The following is a 22534-nucleotide window of genomic DNA, read 5'->3' on the forward strand; positions in this document are numbered from 1 at the left end:
AACCGCCAGGGATCCACCCCTCCCATCTGGTCCATAAACCCCCTCAGCACTTTGGCCGCCGCCGGTCTCCTACCCGTCCTTGAACTGGACCGGTCCAGTGGGGGATCCAGCACTGTGTTAAAGTCTCCCCCCATGATCAGGCCCCCTGCCTCCAGGTCCGGAATGCGGCCCAACAAGCGCCTCATGGCCCCCTTTTTTTTTTTGACGAGGCCTACAATATCTCTCGTTATCCAAGGTTCCCGAAATTTGCCATATTTATCCTTTTTCCGCACAGGAACATGCCGGTCCTGAATTCCTTTCAACTGACATTTGAAAGCCTCCCACATGTCAGATGTTGATTTACCCCCAAACATCCTCTTGCATTGCATCTGAAGTCACCACTGCCTTTTTTTCATTGAATCATATCATCATGTCCACTCTCCAACTCCTCAAGAGCAGTGGCTGGGAATCAGTCAACATTTGCACCACTGGCAATTTCTCAATGCCTGTTTAATGTTCAAACCGCAATGACATATTCATCTGATTGACTGCCAGGAAGGTCGACACTTGCCATTAACTGGAAAAGCTTTCAAGTCAATGATTTTGCAGATTGCATGTGATACCGGAAACAATAGTTGCACTAATTTCCAAAATACTTTCATCTTTATAACAAACTAAAAGGCTTAAGAACTGAAAAGTGGCTGGCTGCTGGGCAAGAAATTAACAGCAATATCATTTTTTTCTAATGGCTTAAAGAAGAAGAGAGAAAACAAAAAGGTTTGTTTTAAATAATTTGAAGTATAGAGTGCCAAAAGTGACACAGCAGTTGAAGGACACATGTACATTTGCATAATATTTAAAACAATAATACTCAACTGATTATAGGGGATCGTGGCATCTGATATATTATGCTTTTTCTTATGCCGATTATAACCTGAAGGCGTTTTAAATCTCTTTCCACACAGGATACAGCAATACTGCAGTTCATCTGTCCAAAGAGAGAACTCAATGTAAATGCACACTTTGAAATTAGATATAAATTTAAACTAGATTAGAAACCCAGCAGTAGTTTAGCTCAATTGGTAATACTTTTCCCTCTGAGCGAGAAGGTCCTGGCTACAAGCCCCATTCCTGAACTCAAGCACATGCTTTTCAGTGAGGTGCTGAGGGAGTGCTGAATTGCCATCATTCCAATGAGGTATCAAACTGAAGCCTAAATTGACTATTCAGGTGGATTTAGAATGCTCTCAATGACTTTTGTGGGAAGCTTATCCTATGTGAATCAATCAACCTCTCGCTCTCTCTTAAATACCACCACAGGCTGGTCAGATAGGCAGAACAGTTGCAAATGGAATTTAACACGGAAAAATGAGAGGTGATCCAGTTTGGGAGCACTAACAATGCAAGAGAATACACAATGAACAGTAAGATGGTAGGAAGAACAGCGAGGGACCTTGGGTGCATGTCCAAAGATCCGTGAAAGGCAGCAGGACAGGAAGAGAAGGTGCTTAAGGAAGAATATGGGACATTTGCCTTTATTAGCCGAGGCATTTAGAATACAAGAGCTGGGAGGGTATGATGGAGCTGTATAAAACACTTGTTAGACCACAGCTAGTGTACTTTGTTGCCGTTCTGGCTGCCACACTGCAGGAAGGATATGATTGCACGCGAGAGGGTGAAAGGAGATTCACCATGATGTTGCCTGGATTGGAGTCTTTTAGTTATTAAGAGAGGCTGGATAGGAATAACTTTTCTTTAAAGCAGAGAAGGCTGAGGGGGGACCAGATTGAGGTGCACAAATGAATGGGATCAGGGGTAATGGGGGGGGGGGGGGGGGGGGGGGGAATCAGGAGAGTGGGGATGAGAAACATATCAGCCATGATTGAATGGCAGAACAGACTCAATGTATTAAATGACCTAATTCTGCTCCTATATCCTTTGGGGGTAGATAGGAAGAACCTTTTTCCCTTCGTAGAGGGGTTATAGGTTTACGGTAAGGGGCATGAGATTTAGAGCGAATGAGAGGACCCAGAGGGGGTGGGAATCTGGAACTCACTGCCTGAAAAGGTGGCAGAGGCAAGAACCCTCACAACATTTAAGAAGCATTTGGATGAGCACTTGAGAAGCCACAGCAGACGAGGCACAAACAAAGTTCTGGAAAATGGGATTAGAATATAGGTGCTTGATGGCCAGCGCAGACACAATGGGCCAAAAGGGACACTTTCTGTGCTGTAAAACTATGACCTTAAATATTCTGCTGACGTGGAAGGGGTCTGAAGTAGGTATTGGAGAGGAGGTCAGGGGTGGAAACTGCCAAGAGGCGAACCAAGAGAGGGTTATGATTGACCGGCGCGGGAGGGGGGCCGTGTGCCCCCCCCAACCAGGCTGATCACCTGGAATGTCAGAGGACTAAACGGGCCAGTCAAAAGGGCACCGGTCATGTCACAGAAGGGGTAGGCTCCCAGCAATGGCAAGGGAGCTGAAAGGCTTCATGGAGCAAATGGGGGCAGTAGACCCATGGAGAGTACTCAATTCATTTTTTTCCAATTAAGGGGCAATTTAGCATGGCCAATTCACCTACCCTGCACATCTTTGGGTTGTGGGGGTGAAACCCACGCAAACACGGGGAGAATGTGCAAACTCCACACGGACAGTGACCCAGCGCCGGGATCGAACCTGGGACCTCAACGCCGTGAGGCTACAGGGCTAACCCACTGCGCCACCGTGCTGCCCCCGATTTCTTTATCGTGAGCAGGGACTGTGTAAGGGAGGTAAAAAATACGGAATACTCGGCGATCACTATTTTGGACCATTCCCCACATTGGGTGGACCTGCAGGTCTGCGGGGAGAATTATCAATGCCCGCAATGGAGGTACTGGGAGGGATTTGGGGGTGTCATGTCCCGGGTACTGAAAACAAGGGTGGTGATGAAGATTGCCAGAGGTGGCAATTTTCGGGGTTTCAGAAGACCCGGGAGTCCAGGAGGAGAAAGAGGCCCATGTTCTGGCCTTTGCTTCCCTGATAGCCCGGTGACGAATACTGCTGGCATGGAAGGACTCAAAAGCCCCGAAGACTGAACTATGGCTTTCGGACATGTCGAGTTTTCTGGGTATGGAAAAAATCAAGTTCGCCTTGATCTGTACTGGGGTTCGCCCGAAGGTGGCAACCATTCATCGACTTCTTCGCGGGAGATTGAACGTCAGCAGGGGGTGGGGGGGTTAAGAGTAGAGTAGGAGGGATAAATAGGCGGGTAGTGTTTATGAGAGAGGAGCGGTTATGTGCACTATGGTTTGGTTGAAGTGTTGGTTTTCCGTTGTTGTTTGCATATTTCTGTAATCTGTAACTGTTTACAATGCCAAAAAATACCTCAATAAAATTGTTTGTTAAAACTATGACCTTAAAACAGATTAACTAGTTGTTTTTCACATTTTTCATTTATGTGGCTTTATTATGCACAAAGTGGTCGAAATATTTGCTTATTTCATACAATTTACAGTGCAGAAGGAGGCCATTCAGCCCATCGAGTCTGCACCGGCTCTTGGAAAGAGCACCCCACCCAAGGTCAACAACTCCACCCCATCCCCATAACCCAGTAACCCCACCCAACACGAAGGGCAATTTATCATGGCCAATCCACCTAACCTGCACATCTTTGGACTGTGGGAGGAAACCGGAGCACCCGGAGGAAACCCACGCACACACGGGGAGGATGTGCAGACTCCGCACAGACAGTGACCCAAGCCGGAATCGAACCTGGGACCCTGGAGCTGTGAAGCGATTGTGCTATCCACAATGCTACCGTGCTGCCCTTTTTTTTTTAACTGCTGTTATAAAACATCTCTTTCTGCACTTCAAAACAAGGTGTTTAATTGTGACATTCTTTGGGACATTATTATAGACACTATATAAATGCAAGCTCATACTTTACAAAATAATTCTAACTTGATCACAAAATAAACTTTAAAGTTAGTATATTATTCTGGTGTCATCATCAGTTTGACCACACCGGTTACCACTAAATGAATGCACTAGGTTAATACTGCACAGTACTGAAGAACAGGAGGTTCATCAACTTCTGTGAACGAGGAACCCACTCCACGAAAAAAAAAGGAAATAAGCATTCGAGAAAACATACCCGAGTGTGTACGTTTGTGGTACCACAAAGAACTGGCATTGACACATTCTTTTCCACACAATTCACAACGGTAGTCTTTTGCATCTTGGTGAAATTTCAAGTGAAGCTTCAAGTTGTGGGTGTAGGCAAAAGACTTGTCACAGATCTGCCAAAGTAATTAAGAGTGTTCAGCCCATTTTGAAGTTGCTGCAAAGGTGCGACACAATACAGATATCTGAAAGAATACAACAAGGGCTAGGCCAGCTTTGTAAATCGTAACAGAACAGGATGCTAAATGAAACATGGTGCCATGGGGCAGATACTGTGGTGTAATTATGACATTGTCAAAACGATCACAAATCTGAATGGAGTGTTCAAAATTATACTCGGGATGTAAAAAGGAGGAAATCAAAGACTCATGAACAATGTTAAATTGCAGGTTACGGGTATCATAGTGGGAGTATATATGGAATCCCGATTAATTATAACAGCTCTTTGTGTTGATTCAAACAACAGGCAGCAATCCTATGTGCAAGGATGTTAAGATATGCTTTGTAGTGACTCAACATTAAAGTCGCAGGCTATCTATTTTGCTTTGATAATAACCGCAAACATAAGAAACATTCTTATGACAGGACAGTAAATGTCTCTGGTGCAAATACTCATGGGACGGACTCGTGCATCAATAAAGCCACTAAACTGAAGATGATTCTTGAAAAATGATTTTAAGACTGCCACAACGAGTCAGCAACCTCCTGCAAGGTTAGTGGATATGCTGACTTGCAGACACAAGTCAGAAGGTCACATGTTGATCTTTCACCTCTCCTGCTACATATTCTATGGGATGAACAGCGGTTATTCATTTTATTTCTTTAACTTAAAGTTTAGAATGACTTTTAGCAACTTTGGAAATAGCATGTGCCTAATGGTACAAGAAAAAGTCATGACTGGAAGGTCAGATTTAAAAAAATATATATAACAATATTTTTTGCAGTATATTTTTAAAAATATTTTCATTCAAACAAAATTTTCATTATAACAAACACAGCAATACAGCCAACCCTAATCCCTTTTTATTCCCAAAATGCACCCACTCAGCCCAATTCCGCCTCCCCCTCACCACCCTATAAAAAAAACATAACCCAACTAAAAAAACCTCACATCCCAACAGCTGATGGTAACCAGTTCCCTGAAAAAGTAGATAAAAGGCTGCCACTTTGGATAGAACCCGTCCACCGATCTCCTCATTCTATCAGGTCCCCCAACCAAGCCAACGGCCTAGGTGGCACCGAGACTTCCACCCAAACAGAACTTGCCTCCGGGCTATTTGCCTTCGTCCCAGACTGTCCGACACTCTAAAAATGGCCACCAATGGGCACGCACTGCTCCAGCTGAACGCCTCAAATCCCTGACATTCTATCAAAAAAGGGGACCCAGAAACTAACAAGCTTGGGGCAAGACCATATGTGTGTGTGATTCGCCAGCCCCCTAATGCACCGCTACCAACTATTCCCCCACTCCTGAGAAGAACCCACTCATACGCGGCCTAGTCAGGTGCACCACCTTAAACTGGATCAGCCTTAGCCGTGCACATGAGGATGTGACGTTGGCCCCTCTGAAGAGCCTCACTCCACACTCGTCCCTCAAGGACCAAACCCAGCTCACCCTCCCACCTCCTCTTGACTCCCTCCAGTGATGCCTGCTCCGCCGTCAACATCTGCCCATAGACATCAGAAATCTTATCCTCCCCCACCTCGGCCAACAACAGGACCCTGTCCATAAGCGAGGGCGACAAGACCAGGGGAAATGAAGGAAGCTCCATGTGTAAAAAAAAGATCACGCACCTGAAAGTACCCGAATACATTATTTCTCGGAAGCTGGTACTTTTCGAACAAGTTGCCTAGACTGGCGAGCCTACCTTCTAGAAACATGTCTCTAAACATCTCCTTCTCCTTCCCTCAACGATGAATCTAATCCAAATGGCACAAACCTATGATTTCTGCAAATCGGAGCCAATAGAGACATGGAACCCAGTTTAAAATGTTACCTAAACTGATTCCAAATCCTCAAAGTGGCAATCACCACCGTGCTAGAAGACTCTAGCAGGGGAAAAAGGGAGTGGCACCCTCAAACTCAATCCTATGCTTGAAACCACCTCCATCCACACCCATATAGAGTCGGGATCCTCGAACACTACCGCACCATATCAATATATGCCGGCCACTAATAGCATAACATTTAATTTCGAAGATGGTACATAATTTCGATGGTGGTACATGTGAGACTTGAGCCGGGTCCTCTGGAGGCCATATTCGGGGTGTCGGATTGGCCGGGGTTGGAAGCGAGTGCGGAAGCAGATGTTTTAGCCTTCGCCTTGCTGATCACCTGAAGGCGGATCCTGTTGGGGTGGAGGTCAGTCTCTCCACCCTGTACCCTGGCGTGGTGGGGGGATCTGTTGGAGTTTTTAACACTGAGAAAGTGAAGTTTGAGTTGAGGGGAAGGATCGAAGGGTTCTACAATTCATGGGCTTTGTTCATTATGCACTTTCAAGAATTGGATGACATTGAACATTGGGGTGGCGTGGGTTGGATTGTGTATGTTGTTGATTACTATGTACGGGTGGATGGTGGATTCCTGATTCCTTTTCTTTGATGTTTGTATTTAAAATGTTGGGGGCTCTTTGGGGGTTGGTGGGGGGAGGGATTGTTGACCAGGGGTTTGACATTGTATTTGTTATTGTTGATTGTTTGTTGGGGAGTTTAAATTTGGATGAAAATGTGAAAAAGGTGAACAAAAATATTGTTTTAAAAAACTAACAGTATAACATTGGGGAATGCCAACACCACCAGCCCCGAGGAGTCTTAACAGTCCAAAAAAAAGTAGAAATCAATTTGTTAACCCTACAAAAGAAAGCCTTGGGAAGAAAGGCTGGGGGACACTGGAATAAAATAAAAACCTTGGGAGAATATTCATCTTCACCATCTGTACCCTTCCCACTAAGGTCAGACGGAGGACATCCCACCTTTTCAAATTGGCCTTCACCCGATCCACCAGACTAGAAAAGTTAATTTTATGAAGCATAGCCCAATCTTGGGCCTCCCAGATACTGGACGCTAGTCTTGACTCGGCATAACGGCAACCTCCCCAGATCAGCTCCCCTTTCTGGGGGGGTTCACTGGGAAAAATTCAATCTTACCCAGATTTAGCTTATGCCCCAAAAAGGAGACAAACTTCCTGAGCAGCTCCATTATCTCCCCCACATTGGAGAGTGAATCCATGATAAATAGTAACAGATTGTCCGCATATAAAGACACCAGATGCTCTCTCCCCCCACACTCCATCCCCCTCCATCCAATAGATGACCTCAATACAATGGCCAGTGGCTGGAATTGTAAAGCAAACAACAGGCACCCCTGTTCAGTTGAAAATAACCTGAGCTCAGAGCATTAGTAGTTACACTTAAGGTGGGGCCCTGTACAAAAGCCTAACCCACTTAATATATTTTGGTCCAAAGCCAATTCACCCTAGGATCTCAAAGAGGTAGTATCCCCACTCAACCCTATTGAACGCCTTCTCGGCGTCCAGCGATATAATCACCTTTGATTTGGTCTCTAAGGGCGGCGACAACACAACATTTAACAATCTCCTAATATTGGACGACATCTGCCGGCTCTTACAAAAATCCAGTCTGCTTCTCCAAAATCACCCCCGGTAGGCAGGGCTCAACTTCATTGCCAACACCGTAGCCAAAATTTAGCGGCAGCGAAATAGGTAGAGGGCAGAACGGTGGCGCAGTGGTTAGCATAGCACTGCTGCCTCATGGCGCCGAGGACCCAGGTGCGATTCCGGCCACTGTCGTCACTGTCCGTGTGGAGTTTGCACATTCTCCCCGTGTCTCCGCGTGGGTCTCACCCCCACAACCCAAAGATGTGCAGGGTAGGCGAGTTGGCCACGCTAAATTGCCCCTTAATTGGGAAAAAAAAAGAATTGGGTGGTCTAAATTTAGTTTTAATAAACAACGAAATAGGTCGATACAACCCACATTCCATGGGAATTCTACTTCTTGAGGATCAAGGAGATCGATGCCTGCGTCAGTGTGGCCGGCAACACACTCTGAGACACTGAATCATTAAATACATCCAGCAGAAGTGGGACTAACTGACCAGCAAACTATGTGTAAAATTCAGTGGTGGAACCCATCTGGACTGCAACGGTTCAAGAAGGCAGCTCACCGCTACCTTCTCAAGGGCAATTAGAGATGGGCAATAAATGCTGGCCTAGCCAGCGATACCCAAATGCCATGTATGAATAAAAAAGGTTTCTTCAACATCACACAAATAGAAGCATTAGAAAGTTTATCAAAACTGGCATTTATCCAGAATTGAGCTATTTGTACTCAGTTGGCAAGCAAGTAAATGACCATTTAGCTTACATCAAATGTACTCTTTGAGTTGGTTGCTAGGAGAATGTACAGGAACAGGGAACAAATGACTTGCTTTCCATTATCCTCTTATCTCCTTGTTTACAAAGCCTGACCTTCATTCAACCTCCTTTCCTTGTACAGAAGGACAAAAGTCTGTCTTATTCTCATTCTGTGCCACCATTCTGCAGCACCAGCAGCCCTCAGTTAATCTTTGCTAAAATATATATCTAACTCAGTTAAATTTAGTTTCAGAGAATGAAATGGAAAGTTTAAATATCAAAATGAATATTTAAGAATTGTAGTTCATTCCATCCATAATTTTTTCCAGTACGTTGATGTCTGTATTGGCGGCTTTCGTTCTTCAACTTTTCTTCCACTCTGCCCTTCCCTTCACACGATTTCTCTGACACTTTGCTTCCGTCCCTCGACTTCTCTTGCTCTATTTCTGGGCACAGTTGTCAACTAATATTTGTTATAAGCCTAGCCACTCCCACAGCTACCTCAACTTCACTTCCTCACATCCAGCCTTCCCACATATTATAGTTAGGATTATTCATTATCAAGTTCACTTAAACATGTCTCCAGAATTTTCTTTGAAAAAAAAGTGCTTGGGCAATAAACCGCACAATACATAGCAAGTGTAGAAATTAATGGTGTTTATCATAGGAGATCACACGGTGACAAATTGCTTGGCCTTAGTATACTTAGAAGGTGTCTCACACTATCTAGATTAATTTTTATAGATGATTAATAAAACCTAATAATCATTTCTCATATTGCAGATATATTTTAATAATTTTGAAACAAAATACACAGTCATGATCTGCCACTGAAGCAGCCAGGAAGGTTCTGAGATTTGATACCATCACAGTCATTAGCCAATTATTCCTGTAGCAAACTTCTCCCAAATATTCTATTCTCGTTACCTTCCACGTTTACTTGCAAATTTTCAGATGAATACAGCCACGGTAAGTAAATTGAAAAAAAAAATTGCATTCATTTCATTTCCCAGTTAACGTAGGATTTTCACATTTGCAAAACTGGGACATTGGATTGAATTTCATTTTTGAAAATGGCACATGGCGTTGCTCCCACTGCTCTCTTTTCCAAGGTGGATCATTTCAGCAGCTGCACACAATGAAACATGATATAATACGAAGGGTGTGCGGCCAGGGGCCAGATGGCGCAGTGAGAACCAGTTTGTTCACCTCCCAGATATGATTCAGAATTCGGCCCAAAACAGCAAGATGAAAGTTTCCTCTCAGTTTACTAGCTGTACAGGTCCCTGGTGAAATATTGGTAGATCAAGGGTTCCAGCATCAAGAGCCCACAGCAGAACATTGTTCCAGTAAAAAGATGGCTGGTGTGCAATAGAAAAATTCACCCTTGTGCTGAAGTGTTGAGGTTAGAATTAAATCATTTTGTTAGATCAGAGAAAAGGAGAACTTTATGGTGCATCTGGCTGTACTGTATATGATTTAGTAGTGTTTAATGCAAATACTACATGCCCAAAATGGAAAATTGTTCCATTATACACCACTATCATTCCTCATCTAGTTAAGAGTATAAGGCAGTATAGGGTATACTGTTCACAAATATTTTGCAAAAACGTAACACCATATAGCTTAACTCATGGTTCAATGCATAGTGCCTATAATCTGTTGCTGTCTGCTACAATAAAAAGGGTACCAGAACAAAACCAATCATAAACACTAACTATTTAAGTCATAAAGAATTGCACAAGTGCATTTCACAGTGGCGAGTGCTTCAAAAGGTGCAATTCACACTGAGGCATGGATGAGATTAAAAAGCCAACTTTGGAAGTTAAAATTATTCAAGTCTGGAATGCATGACCCAAATGGGTGTTGGAAGCAGATTCAATAGTAAACCTTCAAAAGAGAACCGGATATATACTTGAAGAGGGAAAACTAAATTGCAGGGCTAAAGGGAAGAGGATAGCTCTTTCAAAGAGCCAGCACAGGAATGATGGACACAGTGGCCTCCTTCCGTGTCATATGATTTTATGATTCTGCTTCATTTTCATGGTGAACACATTTGGCAGATTTTTACTACTCAACAGCAATGCTCCCGCCAATGGGAGCCATGCCGTGCGTAGTAAATGACTTCACAACAGCAGCGTGCAGTGAATAGGCTGAAGTTTACTCTTGATGTAACAAAATTAATGTAAGAAATAGGAGTAGGCCATTCAAGAACATGCATGGCTCGAATGGAACACATGGGTCAGGAATCTGGATATTGGGTAAGACATTAAAGTGCATTTAAAAAAAATAAATTTAGAGTACCCAATTCATTTTTTCTAATTAAGGAGCAATTTAATGTGGGCAATCTACCTAGCCTGCACATCTTTGGGTTGTGAGACCGAAACCCACACAAACACGGGGAGAATGTGCAAACTCCACACGGACAGTGACCCAGAGCCGGGATGGAACCTGGGACCTTGGCGCCGTGAAAACATAACACTTGTGTTATTCGAGGTGCAACTTCAGGAGCAAAATCAAATTGTTTCAGCAATGGCGTATTTATAAATGGGAATGAAGGAGAAAAATATCACAAGGTGAAGTGCTCTCATGCTGCCATGTCGAAAATTTTCACCCAGAATCCTTTACACGGTGAGATTTTGATTGCAAATGCAGAATTCATGTGTGCGTGTGTACCAATAGTGCCCCACTTAAAAGCAAATATCATAACAGAAATTCAAAGTTTTGTCTTTTTAAAATATAAATTTACAAATAATGAGAAGGATGGAGTATGCGGCATATAAAAAGCAATGCATATATTTTCTTTTTCCAATTAAGGGGCAATTTAGCGTGGCCAATCCACCCATCCTGCACATTTTTGTGTCTTGGAGTTGAGACCCACACAGACACGGGGAGAATGTGCAAACTCCACAGCGACAGTGATTCAGGATTGAACCCGCATCCTCATCACCTGTGAGGCAGCGGTGCTAACCACTGCGCCACCATGCTGCCTCCAGGCAATGCATAGTTGACAGAATAGGGGAACATCACTTCACAATGGGCAGGAAGGAAACAAAAATCACGTTTCCAGTGTTCCAACAACAAAACGATGTAAACTGCAATGGGAATCACAAAATATAAGATATTCACAAGTTATATTTTCTGACTGCCTTCTGTGAACAGAGACGTCACGACACCTGATCTAATCTTATCAACACAACCCTTAGCGTCTCAACCGAATGCCCCTCCCGATTTTCTGACTCGATCAAAATAGTCACGTTGGATTATCCATCACGTGCTTGGCAGTGACCAACTGGATCGCAGAGCCACAAATAAACACCGTAGCAACCATTTTAGAGACCTATGTATATAAATAAGTATCTTTTCAGGTGAGGCAAACAATGATCTACCTATTAGTAGCTATTAGAGCTGGTTTAGCACAGTGGGCTAGACAGCTAGTTTGTGATGCAGAACAAGGCCAGCAGCGCAGGTTCAATTCCCGTACCAGTTTACCCGAACAGGCGCAGGAATGTGGCGACTAAGGGCTTTTCGCAGTAACCTTACTTGTGACAATAACATTTTTATAATTATTATTAGTAATGGAATCAGCTTCAATAGACATGACATTAAATTATATTTTTCAGATAAAGAGAAAGACACAACTATACCATGCATTTATGTGTTTTTTTCCCACCATGTTTCAGCTCGTGCACCTCAAGCTCATAAAGGCTGCGGTTCAGTTTCCCACATGTTGTACATATAAATTTCTGCTGCTCATGCTTCACAGCACCGGAGATGGACCTGCGTCTGTCAGGGACATGTCTCTTCAAATGAGTCTTCAGTGAAGAGGTGTAAGAAAATTCCTTACTGCAGATCTGAAAACAAAATTGAGTGAAATCATAGCATTCAACTTTTTTTTAAAAAGCAGCAAATAATCTGTTCATTATCTGCTATTACATTGTCACAGAGACGCAGTGGGATTAGACATTTCTGATCTCGGGCTGTGTCGTGAGGGGAGGCATAAAATAAAAGTGGGATGTTTTCTCATAGGAAGAGGAACGAGAGAAGGGATCAAATCAGAGGTAAAACATTTGCTAACATTCTGTACCATTCACAACAGAATCAGCCATCTCAACCAGCGCAAACTCCATCCTGTGAAATCACTGCTTCAATTGACTGCTTACAATAAATGCTTTGCCACTCTCTGATCCTTCAATCTGCAGAAAGCAATCTGACAAAATATTTGACTGTCATGCATTGCACTGTTAGCCAGGGGATAACATCAACTGAATTATATGTTACTTCAGGTAGCGGGGGAAGTGCATAGCCAACAGATACAGCAGTACATTCAAAGATCGAGTCATCAGTTTGGCTAAGAAACACTTGGAAACAATATATTTTCGATCTTTAGGTTACGTTATAAGCAAATACTATATTCTGAAAATGCTAATATATGGGAGGTAGTCCAAACAGCTTAAAAGAATATTCTTCACGGTACAATAGGGTAGGATGGTTTAGGATTCAACATTAGCACACAAAGGGTCGCACTTTCTACTTGGAAGCTGCACCAGAATTTGGACAGCATTATCTTCAGCCCACTCCCAAGATATCAGCCTGACTCCACTTCCAGTGTCACTGCCATAAAACAAAGACAGGAGCCCAGTCTCTTTCAGGAATTTGAAGCAATCTGGGTTTAGAATATGCAGCGGCCGGCCCTAGGGGTCTTACTGAAGAAGAAAAATAAAGATGTGGATAATGGTTGATTCCACACTCCAAGTCATCGGCCAAATTTCTCCCAAGTTACCGGAGAACAGTTATTCATTAAATATCGTCACTGAAATTTAAAAAATTATAACTGCAGGCTCCAAGTGTCTGCAATTACACAGCTAGACTGGTATTCTGGCAATCCTAGGCCACCGAAATAGCAACACAAGTGACAAAACTGTATACAACTGTAAAGAAGAAGAGAAATCTAACACAGTAGGTGGAGCTGTAGGACAAGTCATTACCTCTGCCACTGAAGATTTGTTTATCTGTAAAAAGTGCTGGATGGATTTCATGAAACTTGTTACACAGATCGGCTATAGTTGAAGGAAGAACTGATTTGCTTTTCGCAAAGATCTGGATCCGGTCCAGATCCTAAAGGATCTGTTAACAATGTGAGGGAGAGGGCAGCACGGTGGCGCAGTGGGTTAGCCCTGTTGCCTCACGGCGCCGAGGTCCCAGGTTCGATCCCGGCTCTGAGTCACTGTCTGTGTGGAGTTTGCACATTCTCCCCGTGTTTGCGTGGGTTTCGCCCCCAAAGATGTGCAGAGTAGGTGGATTGGCCATGCTAAATTGCTCCTTAATTGTAAAAAATTAATTGGGTACTCTAAATTTATAAAAAAAAACAATGTGAGGCAGGGCAGCACGGTGGCACAGTGGTTAGCATTTCTGCCTACGGCGCTGAGGACCCGGGTTTGAATCCCGGCTCTGGGTCACTGTCCGTGTAGAGTTTGCACATTCTCCCCGTGTCTGCGTGGGTTTCACCCCCACAACCCAAAAGATGTGCAGGATAGGTGGATTGGCCACGCTAAATTGCCCCTTAATTGGAAAAAATAATTGGGTACTCTAAATTTTAAAAAAAACAATGTGAGATAGGGTGAATTGACTTTAGAATGTTATGGTTTATTTTATTTTGAATGTTGTGGATTGTCTCAGCTGCTGTGGGTGCAATTTGCCACAGCTGTCAAAATGTGAGCAGAGTTTTCCGAGCAGGCTGTTGATGTTGATTGCCCTGAAGCTTCTTCAGTGTGAGGGAAGCTCTTGATGAAAATATTTATTTTTTTCAACTTTGCAGTTGCAGAGCATCACCAGGGGGGGAAAAAAACCTCAAGAAAAAATTGCTTCAGTGTAATAAAATGGAGTTAAAACAGCGCACTACTGAGTGCCTTCTTCACTCGTTTGTTAGTGTCTACACATTGACACTGCCTCGTGCCTTTTTTATATAAAACTTCAGTCACCAGGCAGCAAACCGTAGCATCTGAAGTTAACGTGGAAATGTGCAAGATGTCAGGTCATGTTTCGTCACTTGACCTGACAATTAGTGATCTACAATGAAGCACAGTGGATCATTGCTAAGAATAGGGTCACGATTTCCAGGGTGGACTTACTGCACATTTGAATCCTTTTGTTTTCCCATGTATTTCCACATGCTTCTGTAGGTTCCATGCTGACTGGAATGGTTCACCGCACTCGGTGCAGGTAAAACTGGCAATGCTTCCATCCTTTAACTTGGTAAGTGACTGGATGGCAACATTTTTCCATCGCTTTAGTCGTTTTTGATGAGCCTAATAAAAGAAACAGGCAAATAGAAATTCCTCACAAATATGTATTATAGATTCCATAATATGACAGTAAAATCAAGCAAAGACAGAAGCTTACAGGTTCTGTAAATCCAGCATAAAATACTGTATTAAAACATCCAAATTTTAAACCGATCACATATAACAAAATGGAATAAATAAAGCAGGAAGCAACAGGTCATCATCCCTCACCAGCAGGCTGCTCATTTACAATTACCAAAGATCTAATAACAGTATTCTTTTATCTTGGGACAACCCTACTTCCATAGGACAAATAACTACATTCTACTAGCTCGGATCAATCAATATTTTTGATGCACAAACAATCTAAACTAGTAGTGGGCACCATATTATAAAAATAACATTTCCATGTTCAAATTAAAATTTCAAACTCCACTATTCTGATTACTTTTTTTGCCCAACCTACAACACTGTGAGGGCCTTATGCGGCAGGAAAGCCAAGTTATGCTGTTCAATGATTTTTATTTTCTGTTTTTCAGCCAGTGACCACTTTTTTTTTAAGTTTAAAGAACTCAATTTTTCCCAATTAAGGAGCAATTTAGCATGGCCAATCCACCTACCCTTCACATCTTTGGGTTCTGGGGATGAGACCCACGCAGACATGGGGAGAAGGTGCAAACTCCACACAGACAGTGACCTGGGGCCGGGATCGAACCCGGGTCCTCGGCGCAGTGAGGCAGCAGTGCTAACCACTTTTAAAGTTAACACTCACTATAACTTTACATGGCCCTGTGACTCTGTACCCACCACTGTCGAATCAAAGAGTTAGCCTCACCTACCTTCTGGTTTATAGATCTGATCATTCCCGATCTTTTCAGGCTGCCAGTAATGAAGTTGTCGTCATTTGCTGAGATGCAGTCCACCCCCAGCGTTACTTCTACCTCTGGATTTTGAGCACTGTGGTCATACTGGTTTTCCACATTCGTATTCGCATCTACATCATCACTCATTGTCGCACAATAGACTTCACCATCAGTTGCCTGCAAAGCACCTCCATTTTCTGAACCTCTCCAGCTAAATCTTTCCTGGTTTTTGTTGACAATGCCTCCTCTTCCAGCAACTCTGTGCGACTGATTACCTCCAACTATCCTGCACGTATCGCCTGTTTTGATAGGAGGTTCAAAGAGTTGAGAGATAAGAGCAGATTCTTTCCCAAAGGCTCTTTTATTTGCAGCTTTGCTGGTCGACATGTTTATTTCCTTCGAAGCGCAAGCATGGGCTTTGCTGGCTGAATTGCATGGCCTGTTTTCACAGCTTTCCTCCTTAATTTCCATTTCCAGTTGAATTTGTTTACACAGGCTGATAACTTCCTCCATCTTGAGATGCTCAGCAACACTAACGATGTCACCCAAGTGAAGCATTTCAATTGTCAAGCAAGATGTGTAACAGAAATCCAACAAAGGTAAAAAACTTGGTTTCGTAAAGCCTGCCATATCAGGGCAAAAGAAAAGAAAAACATGTTCAAGGAGGCAAAAAAACTATATTAGAATAGAACCATAAATTCCCACAGTGCAAAAGAAGGCCCATTCAGCTCATGGAGTCCACACCAACCCTCTGATAGAGCACCCTACCCAGGCCTACTCCCCTGGCCTATCCCGTAACTCCATAACCCAACCCGAACGTGCACATCTTTGGACTGTGGGGGAAAACCGAAGCACCTGGAGGAAACCCACGCAGACAAGGGGAGAACGTGCAAACTCCACAAAGACAGTCACCCAAGGTCGGAATTGAACCTGGGTCCCTGGTGCCATGAGGCTGCAGGGTTAGCCACTGTGCCACCCTATTATTTGCAACATTAGCAAAACCGTGACTGTTTCACATAACTGTAAACCTCCTGCTTTTTCATTCAAAACATTCATTATAAACTGCTATCACCCCAATCTGTAAATGATTTTTATGGTGGAGAGTATCATAACCAATTCCTCCCCCCCCCCCCCCCCCCCCCCCCCCCGCTTATGTGGTAAAGGAACCTTGACAAACCTAACTTGTTGGGAGCTGAAGCCATTGGTGCAAACCCAAGCATTGATCCAACTAAGTCAAGAAGAAGAACAGAAATTACACCTGTAATTGTGGCTTGCAATCAAAGCAACAAGCATCTCAGCTTCACATTGTACTAACTAAATAAAGTAATTGTTTACAACATGACAACAGTGACCAATGGTTCATTTGCTGTAAAGAACTTTAGGGGTATTGTGAGGTTGTGAAAGAAGCCATGTAAATGCAAGCTTTTCACCAGTGTGACTAACCTTTTTCCCCTCCATAGACACTCATTTCAGTCTCAGTATGCGATTGGGTTAACGTGGCAACCGGCAGCTTAATCTGCCAAAAAGACTAGGCAGCAAACGGCCAATGTCGCATCTCTTTTAAAAGACTAAAGCAATCAGGCCAATGCCAATTCTAATCTTTTCACAATATAGATTGAGACGAGGAAGAACTTATAGTTCATCAACTGGAAAGACCCTATGCACTCTATCACAGTATCCAACTGGTCCAGAAATGATTCCAAGCATTTTGCCTTCCTGAAAAAAAATTCCGTTCCCCAAATGTCAATCACTTTTTATCCAAAGTCGATCTCACTTATATCAGTCCTAAAATAGTCTTTTGCTAGTTTGAGTTTTTAAATCGCCTTGTGTCCTACTATCCAGAATTTAATTTGAAGTTGTGCATTAGAACCTTAGAATTCCTACAGTGCAGAAGGAGGCCATTCAGTCCACTGAACCTGCACTGACCCTCTGAAAGAGTACCCTACCTAGGCCCACTCCCCCATCAATATCCCCATAACCCCACCTAACCTGCACATCTTTGGACACTAAGGGGCAATTTAGCATGGCTAGTCCACCTAACCTGCACATCTTTGGACTGTGGGAGGAAACCAGAGTGCCCGGAGGTAACCCACGCAGACAAGGGAGAAAGTGCAACCTCCACGTAGACAGTCTCCCAAGGCTTGAATTGAACCCAGGTCCCTGTCGCAGTGAGGCAGTAGTGCTCACCACTGTGCCATCGTGCAGCCCGGTTAATAATTTCTATATCATTCACTGCGCTGTACAATTAACTGAGATCACCAGTCGGAGACATCCTTTCCAAGACTGAACAGCCCAAGTTACTCCAGTTTTTGCCCCCAACCCAGTCTTCTCTCTCCAGGAATCAATCACGTGGCTTGGGTACACCATTGGAATTATGTACAGAAAGCACTGCCCTCTCCCTCCCAGCATGTACTGTAAACACTTGTGAGTACGACAGGTCTTCGTCAACCAGCTTCGAACACAACACAAAGATGGAGCAAAATCAAAATGATGGTGCATCAAGTTGCATTTTTACTGAAACTTTTAAAAAAGAATCACAAGGAAGAACATTATAAACTCATGGCAGGGATAGGTATTTTCTTTACCTGCCAACTCCACGACTGCTTCCTGACTGGAGGTGGCTCCTTTCTCGGTAAAGAGATCCTGGAAGTACTTGCTGTTGGCAGCCAGCACAGACTTGTGTGCCCGGTACTCCTCTCCCTCAATAAGCAAGGCAATGTCACAAAACCTATTTCGACACCGCTGCTCATTCAGCTGATCTAGCACGGCTTGGCTGTGTCTGGTGGAGGTCTGCTTTACAATCCTCTGAAGCTCAGCCTAAGGATTTTCCAAGTGTACATTTAGGCTTTGACCATAACAAAAAGTGCCTTCAAATCTCACTATCAACTGATTTCATATCAGCTTGAACAGCTAAGCAACAACCAATACTAAACAAGTCACACACAAAATTGTCCTAAATACTTATTAACCCTATGAAGTATTTGAATGGAGTATATTAAACCCACCGTTTTAAACAAATTATTGCTATGTCATTGGCCTTCTCTTATGACTATTGATAATAGTTTTGCTTGACTAGCTTCATAGGGGAGAGGAAAGAGAGAGTGTGTGTGCGCAAGGGGTGAGGGGGGGGAAGCGCGAGTGTGTGCGAGCAGTGAGGGGGAGCAAGAGTGTGAGCGAGGGGCGAGAGAGGGAGCGAGAGCACGAGCAGGGGTGAGGGGGGAGCAAGTGTGCGAGCGAGAGGTAAGGGAGGAAGCGAGAGTGTGTGCAAGGGGTGAGGAGGAAGCGAGTGTACGTGAGGGGGGGAAGCAAGAGTGTGTGCAATGGGTGAGGGGGAAGGGAGGAGTGAAAGGGAAACGAGAGTGTGTGCAAAGGTTGGGCTTTGGCCTTCAGATCCCGCGTATTAGCAGATTGGGTGCGGGGAGGAGGAGGAAGGTGGGGGACAAAGCCGACTACGGGACCCCACGAATTGTAAATCTGTCTCTGGCACTGTTGTAAAATGCGCCAGCTTGAAAGATGATTAAACTGATGTGAACCTGAAGCATTTTATAATTCTGAAACATCCCAGTTAAAATGAAGGTAGCAAACGTCCTTCAGAAATAGATTTAAACCACCTGTCCCAAACTGTACTCACCCAGTTTGAGTCCTGAGTTGTAAAGTGCTTTTCATTTCCCGAATTTTGTTGTGCTCCCACACGGTCTTCCAGGTTACTCTGGTTCGATCTTACCACTGAAGCTTTTTCCCCTTTGACTGTCTCTTGGCCTATTTCGGAGTCTTTGGGCAGCTCTTCCGACAGATGGCGAATTTTGTCAGCACCCGACCTGCACACTTCGCATTGTTTCACAAACTGTGAGATTTGGCTCAAAATTCCTATTAAAAGAACAGCAGTTTATCACAAGAATATTTACAATTTAAGCAAAAAGAAAACCTATCGCGTGATTAGCCATTCAAGTAACAATCCACCCATTCACCTCACCTATTTTAGAATGCAGGCGAGATACTTTTTTCTATATAAATTTAGAGTACCCGATTATTTTTTTTCCAACATTAGGGGCAATTTAGCGTGGCCAATCCACCTAGCCAGCACATCTTTGGGTCATGGGGGGTGAAACCCGTGCAGACATGGGGAGAATGTGCAAAGTCCACACAGACAGTGACCCTGGGCTGGGATTCGAACCCGGATCCTCTGCACATTTAAGTTAAAATTATATATTTCCTATCAAACAATTAATACTGCATTGAGGGGGCAGCACGGTGGCGCAGTGGTTAGCACTGCAGCCTCACCGAGCCAAGGATCGAGGTTCAATCCCGGCTCTGGGTCACTGTCCGTGTGGAGTTTGCACATTCTCCCCATATCTGCGCAGGTTTCGCCCCCCACAACCCAAAGATGTGCAGGGCAGGTGGATTGGCCACACTAAATTGCCCCGTAATTGTAAAAAAGGAATTGGGCACTCAAAATTAAAAAAAAAACTGCATTGAGGTGATTTGAAAATGATTTAGCAGATGAGGTATTTGAACACAATATTACATTACAAAGACCTCCTTTGTAAAAAAAAAAACTTCAAACAAGGCCAACTAGGATTTTTCAAGAGTGAAACCAACAAATCACAATTAGATTGGATTAGTTAGTATCAATCAAGTAGCAGTCTTGGAAGCAAATTGTTCAGCAGCCTGTACATCACAAGTAACCAGATCGCAAATTTTGGAAACATATTTCTTTCGGTAAAACACAAAAGTTAAAAACAGATGCAGCAGGTCTGTCAGCATCTGTGAAAATGCAAGTTTTGGTAGTGAGCCTTTCATGGGAACTCACACACAGCTTCAGTGTACCTGTTGTTACAGATCTCCTCAGGTCATGCATATTTCTTACCCTTCTGTCCAGCTCTACTTTGCTCTCGGCTCCTGCAGGACATTATCTGACCCCTCGGGCTGCATCGAGTGCTGCCAGCTATCTTAAGCCACCACAAATAACCGAGTGCAAAGCTGAACCAAATAAACCGAGATTCAAATTAAAGGGACAGTCCCTCAAAGAAAAACTGACTCAGACAAAAAGCAAAACGCAAATGAAACTTTAAAAAAAAACATGGTCATTAATCCTACCCTATCGAAGAGGGAGGGGGAGTATCACGGGCGCCGAGGACCCGGGTTCGATCCCAGCCCACCGTCCGTGTGGAGTTTGTGGCTATGTCTGGTGAAGGCCTGCTTTACAATCATCGGGGTCTCACCCTCACGACCCAAAGATGTGCAGGATAGGTGGATTAGCCACGCTAAATTGCCTCTTAATTGGGAGAAAAAAGAATTGGTGAATTTATAAATAAAAAGATGAGGGGTTGGGTAAAAGATCATTGGCGGGGAGTGGGTTTTGACCCGGGGTGATGGGTGGAGGCAGCCAAGATGAGGGGAACCTGTGGAGGTGGCGTTTCCCATCGCCCCGCCTCTGATGGGATTGTTCTGATTTAATGCCCAGCCCACCTCGCCACCAGTAGCCGCTGCTGACATTGATGCCGGTGATCTCCCGGGAGTAGTGGCGGCCGCTCGGGCCGATGTGGCAGCGCCGGAAGATGTCGCGGCGGCGCGGCTCCTCCACCACCACCTCCAGCTCGTCCAGGCGCCCGCTGTCCCTCCGCCGCCGCTGGTAGAGCAGCCGCCCGTCCCGGAACACGTAGCAGGCGGCCGCCTTGCGGATGGCCCGCTTGGTGTGCTCGGCCGTGCCCGCCGCGTACGGCTGCTTCCTGTGGGTCAGGTAGCGCACGATGGCCCGGTAATTCTCGGCGCTGGTCATCCTCGCCGCCCGCAGGAGGAGGAGGAGGAGGGCCGGGGGGTGAGAGGCCGGCTGTCCGGACCCCCCCCCCCGCCCGCATTCCGTTCCGGGGTCAATGGGTGCCCGGATCTGTGAACTGCAGCTTCCAGTTTGCAATGAGAGCCTGCTCCACTTGCTGCCCCCTCCCCCATCACAAACAAAAATATAACAGTAAAAGTTCACATTCCTCTCAGGTTACGGTAAACACTCGGATGTTTCAGTCCCAAAAAAGTAGGCATCTTTTTAAAGGTGCCTTCCCCTCCTTCCAAAAGTGTCACAGTAACTCCCAACATGACTTTATTCCTTCTCCCCCACATGACTTTATTCCTTCTCCCCCACCCCCCACATGACTTTATTCCTTCTCCCCCCCCCCCCAACATGACTTTATTCCTTCTCTTCCCCCCCCCCACATGACTTTATTCCTTCTCCCTCCCAAACATAACTTTATTCCTTCTCCTTCCCCCCCCCCAACATCACTTTATTCCTTCTCTCCCCCCCACATCACTTTATTCCTTCTCTCCCCCCCCATCACTTTATTCCTTCTCTCCCCCCCCCATCACTTTATTCCTTCTCTCCCCCCCCACATCACTTTATTCCTTCTCCTCCCCAACATCACTTTATTCCTTCTCCCCATCACTTTATTCCTTCTCCCCCCCCCAACATCACTTTATTCCTTCTCCCTCCCCAACGTCATTTTATTCCCCCCCCCCCAAATCACTTTATTCTTCCCCCCCTCCCCTCCAAATTTGACTTTAATCCTTCCCCCCCCCCCCCCCCCCCCCCTCCAACCCCAGGAGCATCTGCACACATCTGGGGCTGCCTCCAGAACTCAGGATGGCGGCTTCCCGGCAGCCCTGGGAGGAGGGGGGTGGTGCATTAGACGTAAGAGCAGAATTAGGCCATTCGGCTTGTGGAGTCTGCTCCGCCATTCAATCATGCCTGATATGTTTCTCACCTCCCTTTTCCTACCTCCTCCCCATAATCCCTGATCCCCTTATTAATCAAGATTAATGAGTGGCACGGTAGCACAGTGGTTAGCACTGTCTCCTCAGAGCTCCAGGTCCCAGGTTCAATT

General features: G+C 44.7%; 1 protein-coding gene across 2 annotated transcripts in view; it reads right to left on the bottom strand.

The window, feature by feature from the left end:
* The window catches only part of LOC119974922 (zinc finger and BTB domain-containing protein 11-like), a 61417-nt gene that overhangs the window by 14347 nt on the left and 24536 nt on the right, over positions 1 to 22534 (bottom strand). The window contains exons 1-8 of one of the 2 annotated variants that reach the window (XM_038814272.1): positions 20530 to 20762; positions 19294 to 19529; positions 18248 to 18479; positions 15639 to 16285; positions 14647 to 14823; positions 12163 to 12369; positions 4115 to 4259; positions 856 to 967 (exon numbers count right to left, since the gene is read on the bottom strand). In XM_038814272.1, the coding sequence (XP_038670200.1) occupies positions 856 to 967; positions 4115 to 4259; positions 12163 to 12369; positions 14647 to 14823; positions 15639 to 16285; positions 18248 to 18479; positions 19294 to 19529; positions 20530 to 20572 (1799 nt within the window). In that variant the 5' untranslated portion in view covers positions 20573 to 20762. Of the gene's footprint in view, positions 1 to 855; positions 968 to 4114; positions 4260 to 12162; positions 12370 to 14646; positions 14824 to 15638; positions 16286 to 18247; positions 18480 to 19293; positions 19530 to 20529; positions 20763 to 22534 lie in introns of those variants that run through there. The other variant, XM_038814270.1, reaches the window with a different exon arrangement.

This window comes from Scyliorhinus canicula, chromosome 12 (assembly GCF_902713615.1).
Source record: "Scyliorhinus canicula chromosome 12, sScyCan1.1, whole genome shotgun sequence".
NCBI lineage: Eukaryota > Metazoa > Chordata > Chondrichthyes > Carcharhiniformes > Scyliorhinidae > Scyliorhinus > Scyliorhinus canicula.